Consider the following 25,243-nt stretch of genomic DNA (forward strand, 5'->3'; position numbering starts at 1 on the left):
AATCTGCTCTCCTCAGCCTCCCAGAGTGCTGGGATTACAGGTGTAAGCCACCATGCCTGGCGAGTACTCACATATGTACCATGAAGTCACCTTGCTCCCTGTCTTCCCCTATAAAACATAAAGTTTAGATTTAATGACCTCCAAGACTTTGCTACTCAAAGTGTTGTCCCTGAACCAGCAGCCACTACTTGGGAACTTGGTAGAACTGCTGAATCTCAGGCCCCGCCTTAGACCTACTGAATCTATATTTTAACAAGTGCCCAAGTTACTTGTAGGCACGCTGGAATTCTTTTTTTTTGAGTCAGAGTTTCGCTCTGTCACCCAGGCTGGAGTGCAGTGGTGTGATCTCGGCTCACTGCAACCTCTGTCTCCCAGGTTCAAGCAATTCTCCTGCCTCAGCCTCCTGAGTAGCTGCGATTACAGGCATGCGCCACAACACCTGGCTAATTTTTATATTTTTTAATAGAGACGGAGTTTCACCGTGTTGGCCAGGCTGGTCTCGAACTCCTGGCCTCAAGTGATCCACCGCCTCAGTCTCCAAAGTGTTGGGATTACAGGCATGAGCCACCGTGCCCAGCCTGCAGGCTGGAATTTGAGGACCTCCCCAACAGGTTCTTCCTCCTTGGACATTCTGTGAACTGTGACCTCTGTATGGAGTAAAGGGTCACTCTGTTAGGACAATACGACCCCTACATGCCCTTTCCTGACTATTCCATTGAAGCCAGGCTGAGAGGAGCTCCTTCTTTTCCTTCCTTCCTTCCTTCCTTCCTTCCTTCCTTCCTTCCTTCCTCCCTCCCTCCTTCCCTTCCCCCCCTCCCCCCCCTTCCTTCCTTCTCAGAAGCATCTTCTTGTTGGACAGACACAGTCGAGTGCTTCTCAGACTACATGACCCTGTGGATCCCGAGGAGCCACGTGGAGGGGCTGAGGCGGTGGCTGGCCAGGACCTTGCACTTGCCAGGTAAGAGGCGGTCGGTGGCTGGGCGGGGTCTTTGCTGGGGCTTTTGTGTTGCCTTCCCCTGCCTGCAATGCTCCTCTCCCATGCCTCTTGCAGCTTCCTGGGCATCACTCAAATCTCTGCTCAAAGGCCACCTCCCCCCACAGCCCTTCCAGGCTCTCTAAAGTCGTCCACGTCCACCCCAGTCACAATCCCCGCACTCCTCACTAGTAAAATGATCTCCTGCCATTGTTCCCAAGCTTGTCATCTGCGCCTCTCTTCCCAACAGAAGGCAGTGCTGTGAGGGCGCGGCCCACGTGCTTTTTGTTTACAGCTGCATCTTCAGGACCGAGAACACTGCCTGGTGCTTAGAAGATTCCCAATAAATATTTGTTGAATGAACAAGTGGCCCAAAGCCCTGGAAGAAGCGCCCATCTGGTACTGATATGCTCCAAAATCGAAATCACTCTGCAAAAGTGGAAGTGAGACTAAAGGGGTGATTCTCACACACTTGGGAGAAACGGGAGGCCGTCACATGCTTGGTGGGGGAAGAGCGCACCTAAAACAGCAGAAAACAAGGGCATAGTGTCACTTCCAGAAACCTTTCTGCCATGAGCTTTCCAACAGAAGAAGTAGGAAAGCATTGGATGGTATCAGGGTACCTGGAACCTTCTGGAACCTTCTGGAGGGAACACGAGTAGCGAGAGGAGCAAACAGCTTGCTTCCCTCCATGCTCTCCATCTCGGTGGCTGCAAAGCAAGCCCCCAGTTTCCTCCTCTCTTTTGCACAGAAAAAGAGATATTGAGGAGGGAGGCTTTCCAATCTCACCCAAAGTCTAGGAAAACCTCCTAGGGACCCTGCTCATTCTGGAAATTCATAAAGCACCTTCTGGGACCGGTAGGGCCTAAATCTGCCCTGGGAGGGCCAACCACCCATTGGCCAGCCAGCCCGGGACGCCTTGGGAGAGACATTTGTGTATTAAAAGGCCACTTTTCCAGGAGAAAAGCTGTGGATACATTAAGCTGTCGCCTGTTCTTTGGAGAGCCATTATTAATGGAAAACAATAGATTAATAGTTTTAAAACGCTTGTTCAATAAGTAATTTTTATGGCTCTGGATAGAGCCCATTAAACATTTCTGTGTGTTATTATAAAGAAGTTTTAAGCGTAAAATCATAAAGCCAATAATCAGAGAATTAGTCACAGCGGCCAGCCACAGGCCATTAGTTTTAGGCGCTGTCAGAGACACCTGTGGCTTTTGAGGGAGAGTTTTCATTTCACGCGGCAGCGCCAGGTGGGGATGGAGAAATGACGGTGCCTGCTGCCTTCCATAAACTTGAGGGGACAGCAAGCAGGTGTGAGCAGCAGGGTGCCAGGCAAATATTTACAAAGTGCAAACGTGAATGCAAAACTAAAACGATCCAGGTCAATTTGCACATCCAGCTCAGACACTTTATTTCCCCAGCGAGCTACCTTTCACAGCCTTCCTCCGCCAGAGGCACGGCCTTGATCTCTTGCTAAAGATAGCTGTGGAAGCTGCGTGCTTTTGAAAGGAAAGCATGTCACCAGAGAATCCCACGTAGAAAGGCTGCCAGAGCTGTTTTCTGGAATAGCGTATTCATCTCCCATCAAATGCACAGTCGAGTCAAGCATTTGAAAGTGAAACTGTGAGCTTTAAAAATGCTTTAAAAATAATCATGACAAAAGCAATACAAGATAATAACAGAAACTAGAGGCAATCCAAAGGAGATAATCAAAACTGCTTGTAATCCCTCTACCCAGAGATAGCCCCCTTTATTTTTCACTCATTCAACAACTACTTATTTATTTATGTATTGAGACGGAGTCTCACTTTGTTGCCCAGGCTGGAGTGCAGTGACGCGACCTCGGCTCACTGCAACGTCTGCCCCTGGGGTTTAAGCGATTCTTCTGCTTCAGCCTCCAGAGTAGCTGGGACTACAGATGCCCCCCACCGCGCCCAGTGAATTTTTGTATTTTTATTTTTATTTATTTATTTTTTTGAGACGGAGTCTCACTTTGTTGCCCAGGCTGGAGTGCAGTGACGCGACCTCGGCTCACTGCAACCGCCGCCTCCTGGGTTCAAGTGATTCTCCTGCCTCAGCCTCCTGAGTAGCTGAGACTACAGGTGCCTGCCACCACTCCCAGCTAATTTTTTTGTATTTTTAGTAGAGACAGGATTTCACCGTGTTGGCCAGGCTGGTCTCGAACTCCTGGCCTCAAGTGATCCACTCGCCTCGGCCTCCCGAAGTGCAGCAATTACAGGTGTGAGCCACCGTGCCCAGCCTCATTCAACAACTATTTACTGAGAACCTTCTGTGTACCAGAAACAGCTTGAGGCACTAAAGATGCAGCAATGGACAAAACAGACAAATACCCCTGGCCCCATGGAGCTGACATTTGACTAGAGGGTAACAAACAATCAATATAACAAATAAGCCAGTAAGATAGTTGGTTAGAACACAATGATTGTGCAGAAAAGGGTGAAGGAGGGCAGGATTGGGGAGTGTAAAGAGGGTAGTCAGGGTGGGCTTCATGGAGAAGGCAACATTTGCACAAGGACTGAAAGGAGGCAGGGGAGTCAGCCATGCTGACTCCATATCTAGGAGAAGAAAGTTCCAGGCAGAGGGCACAGCCAGTGCAAGGGCCCTGAGGCAGGAGTGGGCCTGGGATGATTGAGAAATAGCAGTGGGTCTGGTGTGTTTGGAGCAGAGGGTGGGAGGGGAAGAGAAGTGGGAAAGGGGGTCAGAGAGGTGAGGGCAGGTCACGTGAGGCTTTCAAGGGCTTTATTTTTTTAAGCAATGGAGTTTTTTTTCTTTTTTTTTGGAGAGTGTTTCACTCTGTCACCCAGACTGGAGTGCAGTGGTACAATCTTGGCTCACTGCAACCTCCACCTTCCGGGTTCAAGTGATTCTCATGCCTCAACCTCCCAAGTAGCTGGAATTACAGGCAGGCGCCACCACACCTGGCTAATTTTTGTATTTTTAGTAGAGATGGGGTTTCACCATGTTGGCTGGGTTGGTCTCGAACTCCTGAGCTCAAGTGATCCACCCACCTTGGCCTCCCAAAGTGCTGGGATTACAGGTGTGGGCCACTGTGCCTGGCCGGCAATAAAGAGGTTTGAGCAGAGGAGAGACACAATCTGCCTATGTTTTGAACAGGATCCTGCGGGCTGCTGCATGAAATATACACAACAGGGGCAAAGGAGGAAGCCGGGGGACATGGGAGGAGGCAGCCGCAGTGACACAAGCTGAGGATTCGCGTGGGGAGATGGGGTCGGATTCTGGATACACCTTGAATGAAGAACCATCGGGCTTTCCTGTTGGTATATGCCTTTCCAGACTTTTAAAAATTACTGCTATTTTTATCCCCTCCAGGTAAGGAGCTTCCAGGCGGAGCAGTTTCTGTCTGCGAGTCTGGTATTTCTGACCCTGCCAGAGAAGCCACCTCCACAGGCTCAACCCGCGTTTCTGTCCCTTTCTCATTCCAGGCACCTGGAGGTCCCCTGACCACCTGGATTCTTCTCTTGCTAAATGTGGCTACTTCTTGCATCCGGCTTCAGATGGTGACTTCCTTTTTCAAGTTCAATACTCGGCCTGCTTTGTGCAGAAAGAGGTGGGTTTGGGGAACTTTTTTTTTTTTTTTTTAAGGGAGATTTAAGGAGCTAAGCCTGAGCTCAGATATCAAGTAAGGAGACACTGCACCATTATTCCTCTGCAGAAACTGAGCTGAGGGAGACCAGAAGTCTCTGCCCTCGTGGAGTTTATGGGCATAGATATTAAAAGGCCGCCCAGCTCAGTTGCTGCCTTCTCCAGGCAGTCCTCCTGAGAATCCCCCCTTCTCTGTGCAGTAGACCTGCTTCTATCATTGCCAACACTGACTCACAATGTGCCCACTCACACACCATCTCCTGCTGGACCTGGAGTCTCTCGGGTGAGGCAGTCACACCCACAGGCTTGCCTCAGGGCCTGGCACACAGTAGGTACTCAGTAAGTTCTGAATGAAGTGAATAAATGGTGCTGAGGAGTTGCAAAGGCTGACTGACAGCCCTCACTTGCACAGGCCCATTATGGGCTCACGAGACCATGTGACTCTAAAATTTACAGAAGCAAGATATTTTTGTATTCTTTTTCCTTTTTTTTTTTTTTTTTTGAGATGGAGCCTCGCTCTGTCGCCCAGGCTGGAGTGCAGTGACACAATCTCAGCTCACTGCAACTTCCGCCTCCCAGGTTCAAGCGATTCCCCTGCCTCAGCCTCCCAAGTAGCTGGGACTACTTGGGAAAAGTAGCTGAGACTACTTGGTAAAGGCGGGGTTTCACCATGTTGGCCAGGCTGCTCTTGAGCTTCTGACCTCAAGTGATCCACCCACCTCGGCCCCCAGAGTAGCTGGGACTACAGGCATGCACCACTACGCCCAGATAATTTTTGTACTTTTTGTAGAAGATGGGGTTTCACCATGTTGCCCAGGCTGGTCTGGAATTCCCAGGCTGAAGCCATCCTCGCACCTTGGTGTCCCAATGTGTTGAGATGATAGGAATGAGCCACTGTGCCAGCATTCTTGTTACTTAAATTTCACTCCGGGGGTCTTGCAAGGGGACAACCAGCCGCACAGTTTGGCTCAGAGTTTTTTTTTTTCTTGTCTTTTCCTCACCTCCACTTCCCCTTTCCATTTCTTTGTGCTCCCTTCCTTGACCCAGTCCAGAGTTTTTCCTGAGTGGGGCTGTGGTCTGGATCGGGGGAAGGAATTTTGGAAACTACCCTGCTCCTCCTCTTTCTCTTCCTCTCTGTGGTCGCCCTTCTCTGACAGCCCCGTCACCCTTCTCAGGCCCCACCGCAAAGCTTAGACTTGAGTTCTTCTTGTGTGGCTGAATGAGGGCAGCCTGGGAGGGGCAGAGGGACCCATTGGTTTGACATCTTTGAAGTCCGCCTTGTACCGGAATGAGCTAGACCAGCTCTCACGTCTAGTCTCAGAAATGGCCACATGCCTTTGGCTTAGTCATTTACCTTCTCTAAGCCTCAGCTGCCTCATCTGTAAAATGGGAATTTTATGTCTCATAAGCCCAGCCTTGGCTGGGCTTGGTGGCTCACGCCTGTAATCCCAGCACTTTGGGAGGCCAAGGTGAGCGGATCACTTGAGGCCAGAAGTTCAACACCAGCCTGGCCAACATGGTGAAACCCCATCTCTACTAAAAGTACAAAAATTAGACGGGCGTGGTGGCTTATGCCTGTAATTCCAGCTACTTGGGAGGCTGAGGCACAAGAATTGCTTGAACCCGGAAGGTGGAGGTTGCAGTGAGCCAAGATCAGGCCATTGCACTCCAGCCTGGGTGACTGAATGAGACTCTGTCTCAACAACAAAAAATAGCCCAGCCTTATGAGACACTGGTGAGCATCAAAGGAGATAAAGTGTGAACAAATGTTTGTCAACACTCAAGGGACATTAGGATGCAAGCTCTTATTCTGTCTGACTAGGTTTGACCTTCCCCAAATCCCTAAATGCTCCCCGGCCTGGAGGGCTTCCTTGGTGGGGGCTGAGCTTCCAGAGCCGGACCCAGGCTCCGTGTTGGTGTCGACCTTCGTCTCGTTTCCCATCCCTCTTCCACAAGCCCACCTTCTAGGAGGTTCATGGTTTCCTATTTGCTGTGAACAGGGACTGACCTATAATTGCAGCCTACTAACTGTATTTTCCTCTCTCATTTGCACACATGAATTTTGCCCTACTTCCAGAAAGCAAATTACAGGCTGGAAATCAGAATATTTCAGAAAGGGGTGACGGGGTTGGAGCGGAGTGATCGCTACCTAATGAAGTGTCCGATGCTAAGGTCAAGGCTGGGTCAGGAAAGCGTCCACTGTGGGCCCATGTTCATCCAGGTAATGGGTTCGGAGGGTCTGGGAGGTGGCAGAGGGACCTCCCAGGCTGGGCTTCTCTCTAAAGGCCAAGGCAGGTGGCCCTGGCTCCTGCACCGCAGGACGTGGCCCAGGGAGACAGGTGGTAGCTGCAGATGCAGTATGGCATTGTTCTCCTAGACATCCCTGGGTACTGGCTAGGTCCAAGTCTGCGGGGTTGGTTTCTGAGCAAGAAGGAGTGAGATGGGTGGGGAGGGGGAGATTAAATCTCTCTGACCTCGGGTTCTGGATTTCCCATCTTGGCTGGCTCAGGGGGCCACTTGGGTTATCGCCAAAGCTGCAAAATTGCATCTTTGTGTCCTTTCTCTCTGGATTGAAAAAATTTGCTAGTTTGGATGCTTTTTTTTTTGACCTGGGTAATGTCAAAGACTTATAGACCCCAGGTGTGATCAGGTGCAATGTCTACATTTTAAATATCAGGGAAGAAAGGTTGAGCCCCAGCCCAGATCCAACTGTGAGCTCTTTCACGGCCGTGTGCGCTCCTTGAATTCAAGTTTCTCTCTAGCTCTCATCAGTGGGGCACCTCTGTAAGCTAAACAAGATTTGGATGGGAGTGGGGAGGGCTAGAAACCCAAACATCTGTAGGAACCAAACCCACCACAGAAATGAGCGTGCTGGACTGAGGAGGAGGCAGTAAAGAATTTTACTCATTCCTTCATTTAGTCAGCTGTTTTTTTTTTTTTTTTTGAGATGGAGTCTTGCTCTGTTGCCCAGGCTGGAGTGCAGTGGTGTGATTTCAGCTCTCTGCAACCTCTGCCTCCTGGGTTCAAGCGATTCTCCTGCCTCAGCCTCCCAAGTAGCTAGGATTACAGGTGTGTGCCACCATGCCCTGCTAATTTTTGTATTTTTAGTAGAGATGGAGTTTCACCATGTTGGCCAGGCTGGTCTTGAACTCCTGACCTCAAATGATCCACCTGCCCCAGCCTCCCAAAGTGCTGGGATTACAGGTGGGAGCCACTGCACCCAGCCTGTTTTTTAAAAGAGACAGGATCTTGCTCTGTCACGCAGTCTCACTGCAGCCTTGACCTCCTGAGCTTAAGGGATCCTCCCACTTCAGCCTCCCAAGTAGGTGGGACTATAGGTGTATGACACCATGCCCAGCTAATGTTTAAATTTTTTGTAGAGACGGAGTCTCACTGTGTTGCCCAGGCTGGTCTCAAACTCCTGGCTTCAAGCGATCCTCTCACCTTGGCCTCGCAAAGCCCTGGGATTATAGGTGTGGGCCACTACACCTGGCCCAGCAAACACTTATATATGGCTCATTCTGTGCTGGGCATCGTTATACTCACTTTGCAAATATTAACTCATCTCACCTTCATAGCGATTCTATGTAGTTGGTTCTATATTGATCCCCATTCTGCGGGTGAGAGAACTAAGCAGAGAGAGACTAGGAGACTTGCCAGCTGGTAGCAACAGAGCTGGGCTTTGAGCCATGCCACATTGGTGGGGTCTGGGGATGCTGGAACAGGCACAACCTGCAGTCCTGGCCCCCTACAGAGGGAACTGAGGCTGGACTCCACTCCAGTCCCATTTTGCCAGATTTTCCAACATTTCAAGATCAACTGGAAATCTATAATTGTATGTGAAATCCTCCAGTTAAAAAAAGTTCACTTTATTTATTTTTTTGGGGGACAGAGTCTCGTTCTGTCACCCAGGCTGGAGTGCAGTGGCGTGATCTCAGCTCACTGCAACTTTCGCCTCCTGGGTTCAAGTGATTCTCCTGCCTCAGCCTCACGAGTAGCTGGGATTACAGGCATGCATCACCATACTCGGCTAATTTTTTATATTTTTGGTAGAGATGGGGTTTCACCATGTTGGCCAGGCTGGTCTAGAACTCCTGACCTCAAGTGATCTGCCCACCTCGGCCTCCCAAAGTGCTGAGATTACAGGCATGAGCCACCACGCCCGGTCAAGTCACTTTAATTTTGTAGGCACTGTGTGGCTCAAAGTGCTGGATTTGGCCTGAGGGATTTGGGTGGGCATCTTCTGTCTGTGAGGAGGAGGAGGAAGGAAGGAGGAAGAGAAAGGAGAGGAAGGCAGAACTGAGAGGAGGAGGTTGGAGTGAAAAGGCTGCTGATAACAAACACCATTTATCCAACAAGCATTTATTTATTTATTTATTTTGAGACAGAGTCTCGCTCTGTTGCCTAGGCTGGCGTACAGTGGTGTGATCTCGGCTCACTGTAACCTCTGCCTCCTGGGTTCAAGCGATTCTCATGGGATCACAGGCATGCGCCACCACCAGTTTAATTAAAGCCAGTTGTTTTTTTTATATTTTTTTGTGTTTTTAGTAGAGATGGGGTTTCACCATGTTGGCCAGGCTGGTCTCAAACTCCTGACCTCAACCGATCCACCTGCCTTGGCCTCCCAAAATGCTAGGATTACAGGTGTGAGCTGCCGTGCCTGGCCCCAACAAGCATTTATTGAGCATCTATTGTATGTCCAACCCTGTGCTGCTGCTAAGGGAACAGATATGACCAAGGCATGACTTGCCCCAGGAAGAGCTTATCGCTTTCTTCTCATCTGATCTGAACTTCAAAAATGAGTGTGCTGGGATGGGAAGGGCCCTGGCACCAGCCCAGCAGAAGACCTGGGCTCATCTCCGCTCTGAGCTCGGCTCACTGCCATGTTGGGCTCTCTAAAGTTCCTTTGCTTCTTAACCTTAAGGAGCAGGGGCTGAGCGGGAGGGGCTTCCTCTGCCTACCTGCCTTTATTAAGGGCTCAGAGTGGCCACGCCAAAGCCAGTGTTGGTGCACCTAAGAATTGCGGGGCTGGCCCCGCCCCGGGATTTCCAAGCAGGGCTGCCAGGCCACCTGTTTGACATCCCGGGGCTGGTTACCGCTCCCTTTGCACTGGGCCTGTGATTCTGGAAGCCGCCGCCAGGGGGACGGTGTTGCTGTCCTCACACGACACTGGGCCTGGGCCGAATTGCTGAGAAAAGCAGAAACGACTCCTCACCCGGGCACCCGCTTGGTCTCCATCGTCCTGCCCTTGAAGCCCAGATGCCCTAATGCCCCAGTCCCTGGCATCCTTCACTGACCGAGGTGTGGGAGCAGGTGGGGTGGGGGGGTGCTCTGCATCCCTAAACAGAGTTGCACAGAGGTGGGCAGCACACAAGGAGCAGAGGCGGGTCTCTGCTGCCCCCGCCTCCCCTCCAGCCCCTTCCCCCATCTGAGAACCTCATCGAATTGACTGATTCATTCCTGGTGACTTCTGCAGCCGCCACTTCCGTGGCTGCACCTTGAACTTGCATTAAGTTTTAATTAAAGCCGTTTCACCGGCCTTGCCCTTGGCTAAATGCAGCTGTGGGCACAGGGCACATAGATATTTAATACTCTGCCTCTCCCCGCTGATGGCGCAGGGTGCCCAAGGGTGTACCCGAGCCGTGCCCTGCTCGCAGCGATCTGCGAGCTCGCTTAAGTGTGCCCACAGGCCCCGAGCAGGAGGCCGCGCAATAACTATTCATTGCCCTGGGTTAAGTGTGCCCAGGGGCACCCGTAAACTCAATGCAGTGATTAGCGATTGCTCCCAGTGAAGGCTGCCCGAGCTCCTGCGGAATGTCCACGGGCCCTAAATATAGCCTCCTCCTGGCAACTTAAAGGGCACGGTGCGTTTTGGCTGCGCACTCGTCACGTCTTCCCTTCCTTCCTTTTTTTTCTTGGAGACAGAGTCTCATTCTGGCCAGAGTCGCCCAGGCTGGAGTGAGTGGGACAATCTCAGCTCCCTGCAACTTCCGCCTCCCAGGTTGAAGCGAACCTCGTGCCTCAGCCTCCTGAGTAGCTGGGACTACAGGCGCTTGCCACCACTCCTGGCTAATTTTTTTTTTTTTTTTTGTATTTTTAGTAAAGATGGGGTTTCACCATGTTGCCCAGGCTGGTCTCGAACTCCTGAGCTCAGGTGATCCACCTGCCTCAGCCTCCCAAAGTGCTGGGATTCCAGGCATGAGCCACTGCACCTGGCCTTCCCTTCCTTCTTTTAGCAGAATTGCTTCCCTCCTTCTTACAGGCTGGCCTCTGGGGGCCTCTCTGTCTTCTTTCTGGTTCAGCAGCGGGGATGGGCTGGGGCACCATGGTGCAGCTTTGGTGGTGTCGAGGAATTGCCGCATCCTCTTCATTCTCCTGCCAGACCTTGTGGACGTCTTCTCCATTTCTTCCACTTTGCTCCCCAAGGGAAGGCAGCACCCCCTAAAAGCAAGGTCATCACAGGGCTGACCCGAGGGGCTCCCTGTGGGCCGCCTGAGCCTGCTGCCAACATGGGCTCTCTGGGGCCACGGAACAACCAAGCTGGGCAACTGGGGAGGCTGCATGGTGGTGGGGGGCCTCTTCCTGGCCCCACCCACTTCTTTCTGCTTCTGGAAGCCCTTCTCTGCCCCTAGGGAGAAGAGGTGGGTAGACTTGAGTTGGGGAGCTGTCAAGATGAGTCAGTCCACTCTGGCCCCAGTCTCCCCATTCTGTATCGGGTAGGAGAGGGGGTCTGATGGTCTCCGAGGGACCCTCTGCTGGTCTGTGACTCTGTCCAGTGCCACAACCTCCCTGGCCAAGTCTGACGCAAAGGCAAAGGGGCATTTGGAGAAAGTAGAGAGACTTGAGAGAGCACCTGGGTGGGGCGGCACTGGCTGCAGAGGGGTTTTGGGGAAGGTCCCTTGCCCATGTCATCACCTTGGGCCCTGGTCTGTGAAACGGGAGAATGGTGCCACCCTACGGGATGGATGGCTGTGAGACTCAGGCGTGGTACGAGAAACCACTGTCTCGGTTTGCCTGGGCCTGTCTCAGTTTTAGCACTGAAAACCCCACATCAGGGGACCCTCCCCACTTCTGGGGAACCGGGATGGTTGGTGCCCCTAAGAATGGTGCCATTGGGGGGCACAGGTGTACTCTCTGGGCCCGTAGAAGCCCTCACTCTCTACTTCTGCTAGTTGGATCCAAAGTGGAAAGAAAAAGGGCGAGGAAATTGGGACTTAGGGAGAAAAAAAGACAAGAGGCCTAGGAAATAGCCCCAGTGGAAGTGGGCTGTGAGCAGGGTTGGTCCCATGCACACCCACTCTTGGCCTCACCAGCTGTGCCCAGGACCCCAGCTGCCCCTTTGGCCGGGCCCAGGATGGCAGCTGAGGCGGTGACATTTCCCTGCGTCTGTTGACACTCGAGTCCCAGAACATAAATGATTTTCTTGTCTTAATGAGCAAACAACCCAGCGGCACAGCTCTCTCACCGGTCTCCTGCTGGGGTAATTGCTGGCGCTGATGGGCACAGGCAGGGATGTTTGCTCACCTTTGCTCACCGCTTGTAGGAGACATTGCTTCCTCTTTGTCTCTGCAGGTCTCCCGGCCCCTGCCCCTGTGGAGTGACAATAGACAGGTAAGTGGGCCCCGTTGGAGTAGCAGGAGCAACTCTCTGGAAGTTTCTGCCAGGCCTGGTGGGTGCTCAGGATGCTCTGAGGCAGCTTTTGAGTTTGCTTGTCCTCTGGAGAGTGTCGTGGATGGTACGGACTCTTCAGGGACCAGGTCTTGCCAGCTGAAGTTTGAAGCTCCTGCTGATGCCCTCCAGGCAGAGGCCTGAGGCCATCTGAGAAGAACCTTGAAGAGGAGACCCCAGCTTTGGGTGGGAGGCTGGGTTGGAAGGCTTTAAGGTCCTTCCTGTGCTAAAATTCTCTCTGCCAAGTCTCCAGTGACAGGGAGCTTGTTCCTTTGTAAGGAGCTTGTTCCACGTTGCACAGGTGTTTCCCGAATTTTTCTTCTGCTGGTCCTTTGAGTGTTTCCCACAGCCTCCCGGAAGGAGCCAGTCCCTCTTCTCCATTTCACATCCCTTTGAATATTTGGGGTCAGTGAGCTTGACCTCCCGAAGTCTTCCTGATGTCCCCCTGCCAGTCCTCCTGAGATGGGAGCTGGGGACCCTTCCCTGTCCCTCTGCCCACATCTGCCCCTCACCTTTATTCAAGGCCCTGATTCCCATGTCCCACTAAAGGGTGGCAAACAGAGCCAAGGACAGGACTCCAGTTGTGCTCAGTCAGGGCGGCATAGGGGCCGACTGGTTGGCATTGCTGTTAGGGGTAACTGTGTGTTCGTTCTTTCAGTTGCGTTGTGCACCTACTGTGTGCCAAGCACCCCTGCAAGGGACCTCCTACCCTAAAGTACAAGCGTGCTAGCGTCTGGTTGACTCTCCTCCCAGAGTGGCCTGCCGTCCTGCCTCCTGGCCTAGATTATCCTCCCCGTGACCCTGTTACCTTCCTAGGTGACCCCTCAAGTGTCCCTTCTCCATAACTCCTAGTGACCATGCCTCCCTGGCCACATGGTTTGTGAACGTGTCCTGTTTCTCCAGACTCCATGGCTGCTGTCCCTTCGAGGGGAGCTGGTGGCTTCTCTTGAAGACGCCAGCCTGATGGGACTGTATGTGGACATCAACACCACCACTGTCACCATCCAAAGCCCGAGACAAGGCCTTCTTCAGAGGTGGGAGGTCAGTGGTGGGCAGCAGGCCCTGCCAGGAGGTGAGGGGCCTCTGGGGCATAGCACCCAGAAGAGCAGGTTGCCACCCCTCCAGTGACAAGTCAAATGTCCACCTGCGAGACTGGACAGATTTAGGCAGGCGCCTTCGAAAATTGGGCCCCATTAGCGTAAAGTGCTCTGCTCTGCAGATGAGGGGCTCCTGCAATCATGCATTCAGCTCGTCCTGATCATGGTGGCAGAAGCGTAATTACCATCTCTTTAAATAGCCCAAAGTTGCCATGTAAGAGAAGACGGCTCACATGACATTTGCTCTGAGCTTGCTTCCTGCTAAAAATATCTCAGCTAAATAATATTTCCTAGTTGCATCGGCGCAATAATCCCTGACCTGGGCTTTGTAACACTTGGGGCTTTAGTTCAGAGACTAGTTCGAAGGTGGGAGAGGGGGCCCCTGTGGAGGGAGTTTGCATCTGGAAGGAGCAGTTTTGGAGACCTCAGGGGGACCCCCTCCCTCCCCAGGTGCTGAACACCTCTGCTGAGCTCCTGCCACTATGGCTGGTGAGCGGTCACCATGCCTATTCTTTAGAAGCTGCTTGCCCACCGGGTAAGACCCAGCAGTGCCCCTAATGTCCACCTTTCCAACTTCATCACATTCTGGTCTCTGTTTTCTCCCTCCTCTGGGCACCTTATTCCCCTCTGTCTCATCCCACCTCTCCTCTCCTCAGTCCCAACCTTGGCCATGCATTTCAGAAATGCTTGGGACAAAGAAAAGTTTGCTTTTGCTGGAAGGTGTTGGAGTATGTGTGTGTGGAGTAGGGGTGGGATGTGGGGTGAATAAAAAGTAAAATCATCGGCCAGGCACAGTGGCTCACGCCTGTAATCCCAGCACTTTGGGAGGCCGCGGCGGGTGGATCACAAGGTCAGGAGATCGAGACCATCCTGGCTAACACAGTGAAACCCCGTCTCTACTAAAAAAAATACAAAAAATTAGCCGGGCGTGGTGGTGGGCGCCTGTAGTCCCAGCTACTCGGGAGGCTGAGGCAGGAGAATGGCGTGAACCCGGGAGGCGGAACTTGCAGTGAGCCGAGATCGCGCCACTGCACTCCAGCCTGGGGGACAGAGCGAGACTCCGTCTCCAAAAAAAAAAAAAAAAAAAGTAAAATAATCTACTACAGACCTGCAAACTTGAGGTCTGCAAATTCTTGGGAGCTCCTAAGCTGGCTCCAGAGACTCTGAGAACAGAGACAGGAGAGAGCCTGCAGCCTGGTCAGACCCCCAGGGCTCTGTGATCTGAGGGCAGTGGGGACCCCTGATCTAGACCATGTACGTGATAACTGTTTTGTTCAGCCTGGAGTGACACTGTTGCCCTGGGTCTTATGTCATATAAAGAGGTCCAGAATCTGGAAGACCACTTCCTACCTCCAGGGAATTTAAATTCAAAGAACTCGGTGTGCAAAGTTAGGTGGATCAAAGGCTTCATCCTGTGTGGGTAGATTGGAGGTGGTTTAGACTTTCCATTTGTATAGAATTTTATCATGGACTGAGTTTCGGCATCAGGGCTCTGGGGATTTTCAGGCATTGGCAATGACCATGATGAGCCTCCAACCATCTCTTTCCCTGTTCACAGTGTTTCAAATCCCTTTATATAAAGGCAGATGCTTCCATTAGCAGCTGCAGAGGTGGCTTAAAATGTCCCCCTGAGAGCCTGACACAGTGAAATTCTTGCTAAAGTGTAAACAACTGATAGGAGCTGTATTTCTTTCTTTTTTTTTTGAGATGAAGTTTCGCTCTTGTTGCCCAGGTGGGAGTGCAGTGGTGCGATCTCGGCTCATTGCAACCTCCTCCTCCCGGGTTCAAGCGATTCTCCTGCCTCAGCCTCCCAAGTAGCTGGGATTACAGGCGCCCGCCACCACACCTGGCTAATTTTTTGTGTTTTTAGTAGAGATGGGGTTTCACCATGTAGGCCAGGCTGGTCTTGAAATCCTGACCTGAGGTAATCCACCCACCTCAGCCTCCCAAAGTGCTGGGATTACAGTCGTGAACCACCGTGCCTGGCCTGGGAGTTATATTACTTAAGAGTTGCTTTGGAAATGGAAGGGGCACTGGGCTAGGCTACCGCAGCCGAAGACGGTCTCAGTAGAGACATTTCTGCAGCTTCCCTCCTGGCATCTGCTTCCTGATGGGCATTTGCAAGTGGCAAGGTCTGTCAGGTGTTTGGGGATGGTCTTTTTTTCTTTTCTTCTTCATCCATGCAGCTAAGTTTCAGCCCAGGCAGTGATACCAGGACACCGAGTAACTTGCTGTCACTGACTGGGGAAGTGTGCTGTGCTGGCCACAGGTGTGGCCCCTGGCGAAGGCCCACCACCACTTAATTTGTCCACGAGCCTGCAAAGTGCGTCTTTTTCTGTGTCCTGTGTCCTTCCCATTCCAGTGTCATTCCAGCCAGAGTCGGAGGTCTTAGTTCACATCCCCAAGCAGAGACTGGGTCTAGTCAAAAGAGGTTCCTACATTGAGGAAACCCTGAGCCTCAGATTCCTCCGAGTCCACCAGTCCAACATCTTTATGGTGACTGAGAACAAGGACTTTGTGGTGGTCAGCATTCCGGCGGCCGGGGTGCTCCAGGTCCAGGTGAGTATCCAGTGGCATCTCTGTCTTGCCCCTTCTCTTCCTGAGGCCCTTCTCCTTTGGTCACCGATGTCATATGCGGTCAGAAACATGGAAGGCAGGCCAGTCACAGTGGCTCATGCCTGCAATCCCAACACTTTGGGAAGCCGAGGCCGGAGGGTCACTCGAGCCTAGGAGTTCAAGACCAGCCTGGGAAACATAGTGAGACCTCATTGCTACAAAAAAATTAAAAAATGAGGTGGGAGAATTGCTTGAGCTTAGGGAGTTGAGGCTGTAATGAGCTGTGATTGTGCCACTGCACTCCTGCCTAGGCAATGGGAGTGAGACCCTGTCTCAAAAAATAAAAGTAAAAAAGAAAGAAACATGGAGGGCAAATCTGTGGTGCTGGCTGGAAATGGACTTCACCATGTATGCCCCTCAGGCCTGTACTTTTACCAAGGTAGCCCCATCCGGGGACAGCCACAGGGCATGGGATGCCCCTGTGCATCTAATTAGTTGCCCATGTGCAACTAATTTTTTTTCTTTTCTTTTTTCTTTTTTTTTTTTTTGAGACAGAGTCTCGCTCTGTCGCCCAGGCTGGAGTGCAGTGGCGCGATCTCGGCTCACTGAAACCTCCTCCTCCTGGGTTCAAGCGATTCTCCTGCCTCAGCCTCCAGAGTAGCTGGGACTACAGGTGCATGCCACCACGCCCAGCTAATTTTTTGTATTTTTAGTAAAGACAGGGTTTCACTGTGTTAGCCAGATGGTCTCGATCTCCTGACCTCGTGATCCACCAGCCTCAGCCTCCCAAAGTGCTGGGATTACAGGCGTGAGCCACTGCGCCCAGCCAACGTGCAACTAATTTCTTTTGGCCCCACAGCGATGCCAAGAAGTCAGAGGAACCCTGGGAACACAAGCTTTCTATAGGGTAGACCTGAGCCTGGAATTTGCCGAGATGGCTGCCCCAGTCCTCTGGACAGTGGAGAGCTTCTTCCAATGTGTGGGTGAGTGAGGCACCATGAGGGAGTGACTGCTGGTAACAGGCACACACTGCACAAACCCTCTTTCCTTGGCCCTGGGCTTCTTTCTTCTGTGACAGAGTTTCACTCCCTGGACCTGACAGGTCCCCACACCTACAAGGTAAGTGAGGTGTCAGACATACTGGCTGGAACTGGCAGAAGAACAACAGTATCATGAGAACTGAGTGGTGATGTGGTTCCTGGCCCTGGAGTCTGCCAGGGAGGGGACAGGGGAGGCGGATGGGGGTGCAACCATTTCCTAACAAACCACACAACCTCAGTGAGTTACTTAACCATGTTGAGCCTCAGTTTCCCCATCTGGAAAATAGGCATACCAGTACTTATTTTGAGGACTGAATGAGATAAGGGGAATGAATGGCTTAGAAGAGTGAGTGCCTGGTGTAAGAGGAGCTGTTTCCATTTATCCACTCTCTCTGTGTGGGCTCCAGTTTCTCGGGTCACTTGGTAGACAGATGAGTGTCCTTGGCAAAGAGCACGACACGATGCAACTTGTTTCTCAGCTCAAGAGGAACCTTCTTCTAAACATGGTGTATGCCTTCATGCTAGGATGCTGGGATGGGGTTTTTGGCGAAAGCTCCACTAATGGACAACCTGGTATTCACACATGCAAAACCACCAGGAGCAAAATCCGTTGAAATACAGTACAAGGAAATGCACGTAATTCACAAACGATGTCGATCACTTTCATCTTATACTTCCTAACTGTCCTCAATTGAAGACAGACACGAAGGAGATTTAACTCAGATGTTAATAGCGCAAGTTTGCCCTGTCATGAGGATATGATGTTTCGGTGCTGCACAAAAATGTAATTATATTCAGAACTATATTTAAAGATTAAAAGGGGGACTGCCTACCACAGCTAGCCCCAAATTCAGAATTAGAAACAAAGAAAAAGGCGGGATGGGGGTGAGTTCTGACAGTCTGCTAAAAATGGAAATGTTTCTTGAAAATTTTTACACATTTCGGCTGTTTTTATTTTAACAGTTTCCTGCAGTGATGACATTAATCTTGGAAAGGGAGGGCTAGAACTTTATCCAACAGATATTCAATAAGCAGTTGCGGTTTATGAGACCCCATTCAAGGCTTAGGTGGGAATAGAGGCTGCTGGATTTGGTTCTTGCTCTCAAGCAGCGTCCAATCTGGAAGGGGAGATAAGAAATGCCCACAGAAAGGCCAGACGCGGTGGCTCACGCCTATAATCCCAGCACTTTGGGAGGCCAAGGTGGGAGGATCACTTGAGGCCAGGAGTTTGAGATCAGCCTGGCCAACATGGCAAAACCCTGTCTCTCCTAAAAGAGGACATCTCTAATCTGTAATCTCAGCTACTTAGGAGGCTGAGGCAGGAGAATCGCTTGCACCTGGGAGGTGGAGGTTGCAGTGAGCTGAGATTGTGCCACTGCATTCCAGCCTGGGCAACAGAGCAAGACTCGTCTCAAAACAGAAACAAAAACAAAAAACAACACAAAAAAAATGCCCAGAGAATTATGAGGGCAGGTGGACTCAGGAGAGATGTCAGAGAGTAGATGATCTTTACCCTGGGTTTTGATGAGATGGCAGGTCCTTGACAGGAAGATACAGAGTACAGTATAAAAATAGATCAGCAACAGCAACAGAAACATTTTAGGAAGAGTTTTTTGGCCTCTCTGGAAAGATTTACACGGGGAAAGAATGTTCTCTTTCTCATTTTGTTAATTTAACATCAGCAACCAGAATGAATCTCTCCCCTCCCTCGTTCCCAGCATACCTCCCCTCCACCTCCCCAGCAGCTTCCCTGCAGCTTCGAGGTCTTTCTATTCTTATTATAGTTATGGTGCATGCTCCTGTCTCTCCCTCTAGTATGAATTCATTCAGATCAGGAGCTGTGTCCTATTCGGCTTCTTATTCTTGACGGGCCTTATCTTGTCACCTTGCCCTTGGTAAGCACTTCATAAATGCTTGTTGGCTTGAATTTTCACCAGGAATTAAAAAAAATGTTTCACACAGATAACATTTTTCTTTTGTAAATATGTGACTAATGTGTTGGAATATTAATATATGCTAGAATTGCCTGAACTCCCCGTGGTTAGAGATTTTTAAAAAATCTTCCTCTTCCCTGACCGCAAAAGTAATTAGAACCTATAGGACAAATCCTAATTATTGAAGCGTCTGGTCTGGAGAAATCTAAGAGATGGTTTAGATATAGTTGTTTTCATGTGTGCGTATGTGTGTGTGTGCATATATATATACTATATATATATATTTTTTAATAAGAGACAGGTTCTTGTTCTATTGCCTAGGCTGGAGTACAATGTTGCAATCATAGCTCATTATAACATTGAGCTCCTGGGCTCAAGGGATCCTCCTGTCTCAGCCTCCTGAGTAGCTGGGATTATAGGTACAAGACACCATACCAAGCTAGTTTTTAAATTTTTTTTTTTTCCCCCGAGACAGAGTCTCACTCTTGTTGCCCAGGCTGGAGTGCAATGATGCAAACTTGGCTCACTGCAACCTCCGCCTCTCCTGATTCAGCCTCCCGCATAGCTGGGATTACAAGTGCCCGCCACCATGCCTGGCTAATCTGTATTTTTAGTAGAGATGAGGTTTCACCATGTTGATCAGGCTGGTCTTAAACTCCTGACCTCAGGTGATCCGGCCGCCTCAGCCTCCCGTACTGCTGGGATTACAGGCATGAGCCACCACGCCTGGCCTTAAATATTTTTTATAGAGATGAGATCATGCATGTTGCCCAGGCTGTTGTTAAACTCCTGGGCTCAAGTGATCTTCCTGCCTTGGCCTCCCAAAGTGCTGGGATTACAGGTGTGAACCACTGTGCCCGGCCTGTTTTCACATTTTAAAGTCGGGTTCACTGATGGAAATGCCTCTCAGGGTGGGGCAGGGAATGTCAGCAGCGGGACAGTGGGGAGGATAAGAACACTCAGGGCCTGGGCATGGGAGGATAAGGCAGCAAAGCTCAGTGTCAGAGGTGACAGGGAGTGGTGGAGACTCCTGGGAACCCGCAGCCACCAGGTCCCTCTAAGTGGAGCAACCTCGCTTAGCTGGAGCTCATCCCGTCTTGCAGGGAGGCAGGCCCGTGTAGCCAAATCTGGTTTTCCACGAGAACCTGGTGATATAAAAACTCCTGCTTTTAAAATGTTGTTGGTTAATTTAAAAAATAGTTCAAACACCCTGCAAGGCTGAGTCAAACATGTCCAAGGGCTGTATTTGACCCCTAGCCAGAATTTGCAAGCTCGAACTCAGCAGTTCTCAACTGCGGTTGATTTTTGCCTCTCAGGAGACACTTAGCAACATCTGGAGACCTTTTTGGTTGTCATGACTCCGGGGATCCTATCAGCATCTGGTGGGTGGAGGCCAGGGGGCCTGCTAAACACCCTGCACTGTACCTCCTCTCCCGCACTTGGCAAAGCGTGATCGGCCTGGAATACCTACGCTGCGTGGGCTGAGTCTAACCCGAAAGGTGGTCGGTCAGGGAGCACTCTCCGGTTCTCTGTGGTTCCTGAGGCTGAGCCAAGGTATTTGACCTCAAAATAGGAAATGGCTCAAAGACAAAACCATCTGATGGCATTGAAGCTGGGACAGGGAGTCAGGGCCAGGTGCCCCTTGCAGAAATCTGAATTTCTGTGACTTAATTTTAAAAAATGGGCCAGGCATGGTGGCTCACTCCTGTAATCCCAGCACTTTAACAGGCCAAGGCGGGCAGATCATTTGAGGTCGGGAGTTTGAGACCAGCCTGGCTAACATGGCGAAACCCATCTCTACTAAAAATACAAAAAAATTAGTTGGGCATGGTGGTGCACACCTGTAATCCCAGTTACTTAGGAGGCCGAGGCAAGAGAATCGCTTGAACCCAGGAGGCGGAGGTTGCAGTGAGCTGAGACTGTACCACTACACTCCAGCCTGGCCAGAGTGAGACTCCATCTCAAAAAAAAAAAAAAAAAAGAGAGAATCTCGATGTCCACATAGTCTCAAAAAGGACTCCAGGTGGGAGGACTGTGAAATTCAGCCAATGGACATTTCCCAACCCAGGGCTTGCATCTGACCTCCCCAAGCTTCTGTTCCCCACCTGTGGAAAAGGGGTCACTCATGGTCCCTTCAGCAGGGCGTTGGGAGGATTTTGCTTCCTTAGGAGGAAGGCTGAGCTCTGTCTTCTCTCTGGAAGGTTCAGGAACAGAGTCGCCTGCCTCAACTGCTGCACTGAGGACCACTTCCTCCCCGCCATCCCCAGGACCAGAGACCCCTCCAGCGGGAGTGCCATCTGCTGCTTCCTCCCAGGTGTGGGCTGCAGGACCAGCTGCCCAGGAATGGCTTTCTCGGGACCTCCTGCACCGGCCTTCCGATGTGCTGGCCAAGGCACGTCTATGGCTGCATCCTCTGCCCATGGTTTCCTCCAAAGAGTCCGGTCCCCATGAGGTATCGGTAGACCCAGCTGGGCCTGAGGCCCTTCTCTTTCACCACCATTCTTCCAAACAGAGCCTCACTCTGATCCCCAAGAGCTCCCACCTGAGGGCAGCCCCCTTCATCTGTCAGCCTGGATCACAGCAGCCTCCCAGGGCCTTGAGACACAGCCAAGGGAGCCAGCGGGGGGGTCAGCAGCTATGCACACAAACGGAGGGAGGGAAACTGAGGCACACCAGAGGACTGGAGACCCAGAGGTCACAGTTTCCTCCAGCTCTTTTTTTTTTTTGAGATGGGGTCTTGCTTTGTCATCCAGGCTGGAGTCCAGTGGCACGATCTTGGCTTACTGCAGCCTCCACCTCCCAGATTCAGGCGATCCTCCTGCCTCAGCTTCCCGAGTAGCCGGGATTACAGGCGCACGCCACCATGCCCAGCTAATTTTGTATTTTTAGTAGAGATGGAGTTTCACCATGTTGGCCAGGCCGGTCTGGAACTCCTGGCCTCAAGTGATCCACCCGCCTTGGCCTCCTATTGTGTTGGGATTACAGTCATGAACCACCGCACCGGGTCCCTCGAACCCATCTTTGGGCTGAGATTCTCAGGGCAGCCGGAGCCCATGTGTTCTTGTTTCTGATACTTTTTCTCTCTCCACTTCTCTCTTGATGAAGAAGGGGCTTGGACCATTCCTGCAAACAGCCAAACCGGTGAGAAGAGGCCAGACATCTGCCTCCATTTTCCCCAGAGTGGTGCAAGCTCAGCGAGGTCCCCAGGCTCCCCCAGGGGAAGCAGGGTTCCCTGGACACCCCACACCTCCAGCCACGCTCCCCTCGGAGCCTGTAGAGGGTGTCCAGGCTAGTCCCTGGCGGCCACATCCAGTCTTGCCAGCGCACCCGGCTCTGACCCTGCCCGTGTCCTCAGATGCCTCCTCTCCTTCACCGCCAGCTCCGAGGCCTGAACGATCTGAATCGCTCCTGGTCTCAGGACCGTCTGTCACCCTGACTGAAGGTCTAGGAACTGTGAGGCCTGAGCAGGACCCTGCCAAGTCTCCAGGAAGTCCCCTCCTGCTGAGAGGGCTGTCAGGGGGGGATGTGGCTGCACCCGAGCCCATCAGGGGGGAGCCCGGCCAAGCCAGTGAGGAGTTCCAGCCATTGACAAGGCCCTGGCGGGTCAGACTGGCTGCAGAGGAGCTGGTTTCTCACCATTCTCCTAGAAAGCCCCAGGAAACATCCTCTGGAATGGAGGTGGAGAGGCCACGCCAGACAGGGCCTGGTCTCCCCAGGGAGGGGGCCAGGGGGCGCGTGGACGTTTCATCCTCAGAACCAAGCCAGGACATGGAGAGGCTGGGACTCTCCATCCTGCTGGGGAGGGATGCCACATTCTCCACCCCAAGTGTGAGGCAGCCAGACCCCAGTGCCTGTGCCAGGGCCTCAGGACCCGAACTTACCGGGATGCCCAGGGTGAGGCCGGCAGCGCCCCTGGCAGTTCTTCCTATGGAACCTCTGCCACCAGAACCTGTTCACCCAGCAGCTCTTCTGACACCCGAAGCCTCATCTGTAGGATGGCCAGACCAGGCCCGATACCTGGAGTCAGCCCCTGGCTGGCCTGTGGGCCAGGAGGAGTCGGGGGTTGCACACACATCCAGCCCTCCATCCACGCAAACCCTGAGCCTGTGGGCTCCCACAGGAGTGTCGATACCCAGCCTGGTGGAGCTTGAACACCCCTTCCAGGCTGGCCGGGGGGCCTCACTCCAGCAGGAGTTGACAGAGCCCACCTTGGCCCTCAGTGCTGAAAGCCACAGGCCTCCTGAGCTTCAGGACAGTGTGGAGGGGCTTTCTGAGAGGCCCCCACGCTGAGCCTCCATGGAGACTTCAGGGTGAGTCCTGGGTGCACCCTGGGGAGGTAGAGTGCAAAGGGTGGGAGGCAGTGATGGGTCGGCCTGGAGATGGGGGCTGGGGGCCGTCTTTCCAGGGAAGCCCCGGTGCTCTTCTGGCCCAGATCGTCACTGTGCTCAGCCACAACTGGGCATCTAAGCCAGGGAGTCCAGGGGCCCTGGGTCACTGAGAGTCACTGGGACCATCCAAGCCAGCGGGGTTCCAGCTGCTGCCATGGAACCCAGAGGGAGTGGTGCAGCGGCAGGCCGTCTGCCTGCATGGCCCTCCCTGAGGGAAGAGGCGCTGAGTGCAGGGCAGCGTCTCCTGGTGTCTCCCTGGCCCTGCTGGCTGTGTTTCTGGGCTTGGTCTGCTGTCGGAGGTGGTGAAGCGTCAGGGTAAGGTGCAGGCTTTGCAGCCAGGCCTGCCAGGAGCTAGGGTTCAAGTCCCAGTTCCTCTGCTCTTTGGCTGTGTGACCTTGGCAAGGCACTCACCTCTCTGAGCCTCAGTTTCCTGATGGGTCAAATGGGGATGATAATTGTTACTCCCAATGGGGCTGTTGAGGGTTGGGTGGGAAAGGAATGTAGAGCACTTGGCGTGGAGCCGAACGACACCCAGTGCACTCAGAACTCGAGAGCCGTTGTTACAACGATCATTCCACCACCCACCTCCCGGTCCAGGCAGAGGGGATGCTTGCAGGCCCAGGAAAGCATGGAGGGCCTGAGCCGTGGTTCAGACATCTCTGGGGGTTGCTGATGATGGTGATATGAACCCTTGGTGTTTACCCCCTCCCCAGGCCTTGGGGTGCCATGACATCAGGTCTCTAAAGGACTCCAGGGGAGGAGAATGGGATGCCACTGCTTCATTTTCATTACTCATAACTCCCTTCCTCTGGGTTCCATGGCAGCAGCTGGTACCCCGCTGGCTTGGGCAGCCCCAGTGACCCTCAGTGACCCAGCTGCCCCCAGGCTCCCTTTCTTAGATGCCCAGCTGTGGCTGGGTACAGTGTTCTGGGCCGGAAGAGCACTCACTCAGTGCTTCCCTGGAAAGGTAGACCCCCAGACGCCCACCTCCAGGCAGACCCATCACTGGAAGTGGGATTTGAAATGCAGCCAAGAAGAGGAGACCGTCGGCAACGCCCGCCCGGAACAAGAAATAAATAAATAAATAATCAGGGTTGTCTTGGCTGATAAACGGTCCCCACCTCGAAGAAGACTTCTCCCCCCTCTGCACTCCCTCCTCCTCCCTCTCCGGGCAGATCCGTCCTGGGCAAAAGCTTAATAGCCCCATTTAAGGCTTTTCCTTTTCACCACGAGATTGAGCTGCTCCTGCCATTACGAGGTTTTCAGCTTCTCTCTGAAATCAAATTACTGACTCCATTTAATTTTTTAAAAGCTCAGATGATTTCCCTTCTCGAATTGGAGCCGTGACTCCAAGGACAGCCCCCACCAGCCCTACCAGGCGGTTCCCCTGCGGGCAGCCGCTGCCCTGGGACGGCGGCCCCCATGCCTGGGGAAGCCTGACACCTAGAGGGAAAGCCAGCAGGAGGAGGCCTGAGTCTCTGGCCGCCACCCTGGACACTGGGCTGGGTAGCCTGAGCTGGAGGAGGCCCACAGGAGCCCATGGCTAGAGGCCGGATGATCTTCAAAGGCTGGTTGGGTCAGTGGTTAGAGCTCAGCACTGATGCCGTAGGCTCATACGGGAGGGTCCCTAGCCTCCCAATTGCCTTCCCACAGTGTGTGTCTGGGACTCCACCCCTCAACAAAGGTTTATGGAGCGCCTCCTCGGTGGTGCTAGGCACTGTTCCAGCCCCGGGGAGGCTTCAGTGAATCGAACGAAATCCCTGGTGTGGGAGGGAAAGTTCTAGAGTGCGCGTGAGAGGGGGATTGAACACCGACAATGAACACATGAGACAATTTCAGACAATGTTTCCTGCTCTGAAGAGGAACAAACAGGCAACTCCGCTTACAAGCTGCTTTGGGTGGGAAGGTCGGGCAACCCCTCTGAGGAGGTAAGGAGGCAACCGCAGAAAGAGCTGGGGGT

The 25,243-nt window shown here is 52.5% G+C and overlaps 1 protein-coding gene across 4 annotated transcripts in view; it reads left to right on the forward strand.

Moving 5' to 3' along the window:
• The window catches only part of C1H1orf127 (chromosome 1 C1orf127 homolog), a 39,433-nt gene extending 15,042 nt beyond the window's left edge, over window positions 1–24,391 (forward strand). The window contains exons 4-14 of one of the 4 annotated variants that reach the window (XM_054556512.2): window positions 860–958; window positions 4,441–4,565; window positions 6,678–6,821; window positions 12,173–12,211; window positions 13,172–13,309; window positions 13,816–13,900; window positions 15,728–15,924; window positions 16,781–16,904; window positions 21,097–21,287; window positions 22,001–23,205; window positions 24,251–24,391. In XM_054556512.2, the coding sequence (XP_054412487.1) occupies window positions 860–958; window positions 4,441–4,565; window positions 6,678–6,821; window positions 12,173–12,211; window positions 13,172–13,309; window positions 13,816–13,900; window positions 15,728–15,924; window positions 16,781–16,904; window positions 21,097–21,287; window positions 22,001–23,185 (2,327 nt within the window). In that variant the 3' untranslated portion in view covers window positions 23,186–23,205; window positions 24,251–24,391. Of the gene's footprint in view, window positions 1–859; window positions 959–4,135; window positions 4,328–4,440; window positions 4,566–6,677; window positions 6,822–12,172; window positions 12,212–13,171; window positions 13,310–13,815; window positions 13,901–15,727; window positions 15,925–16,780; window positions 16,905–21,096; window positions 21,348–22,000; window positions 23,206–24,107 lie in introns of those variants that run through there. The other 3 variants (XM_063715144.1, XM_063715138.1, XM_063715137.1) reach the window with 3 other exon arrangements.
• The last annotated feature ends 852 nt before the right edge of the window (window positions 24,392–25,243 follow it).

This window comes from Pongo abelii, chromosome 1 (genome assembly GCF_028885655.2).
Source record: "Pongo abelii isolate AG06213 chromosome 1, NHGRI_mPonAbe1-v2.0_pri, whole genome shotgun sequence".
Lineage (NCBI taxonomy): Eukaryota > Metazoa > Chordata > Mammalia > Primates > Hominidae > Pongo > Pongo abelii.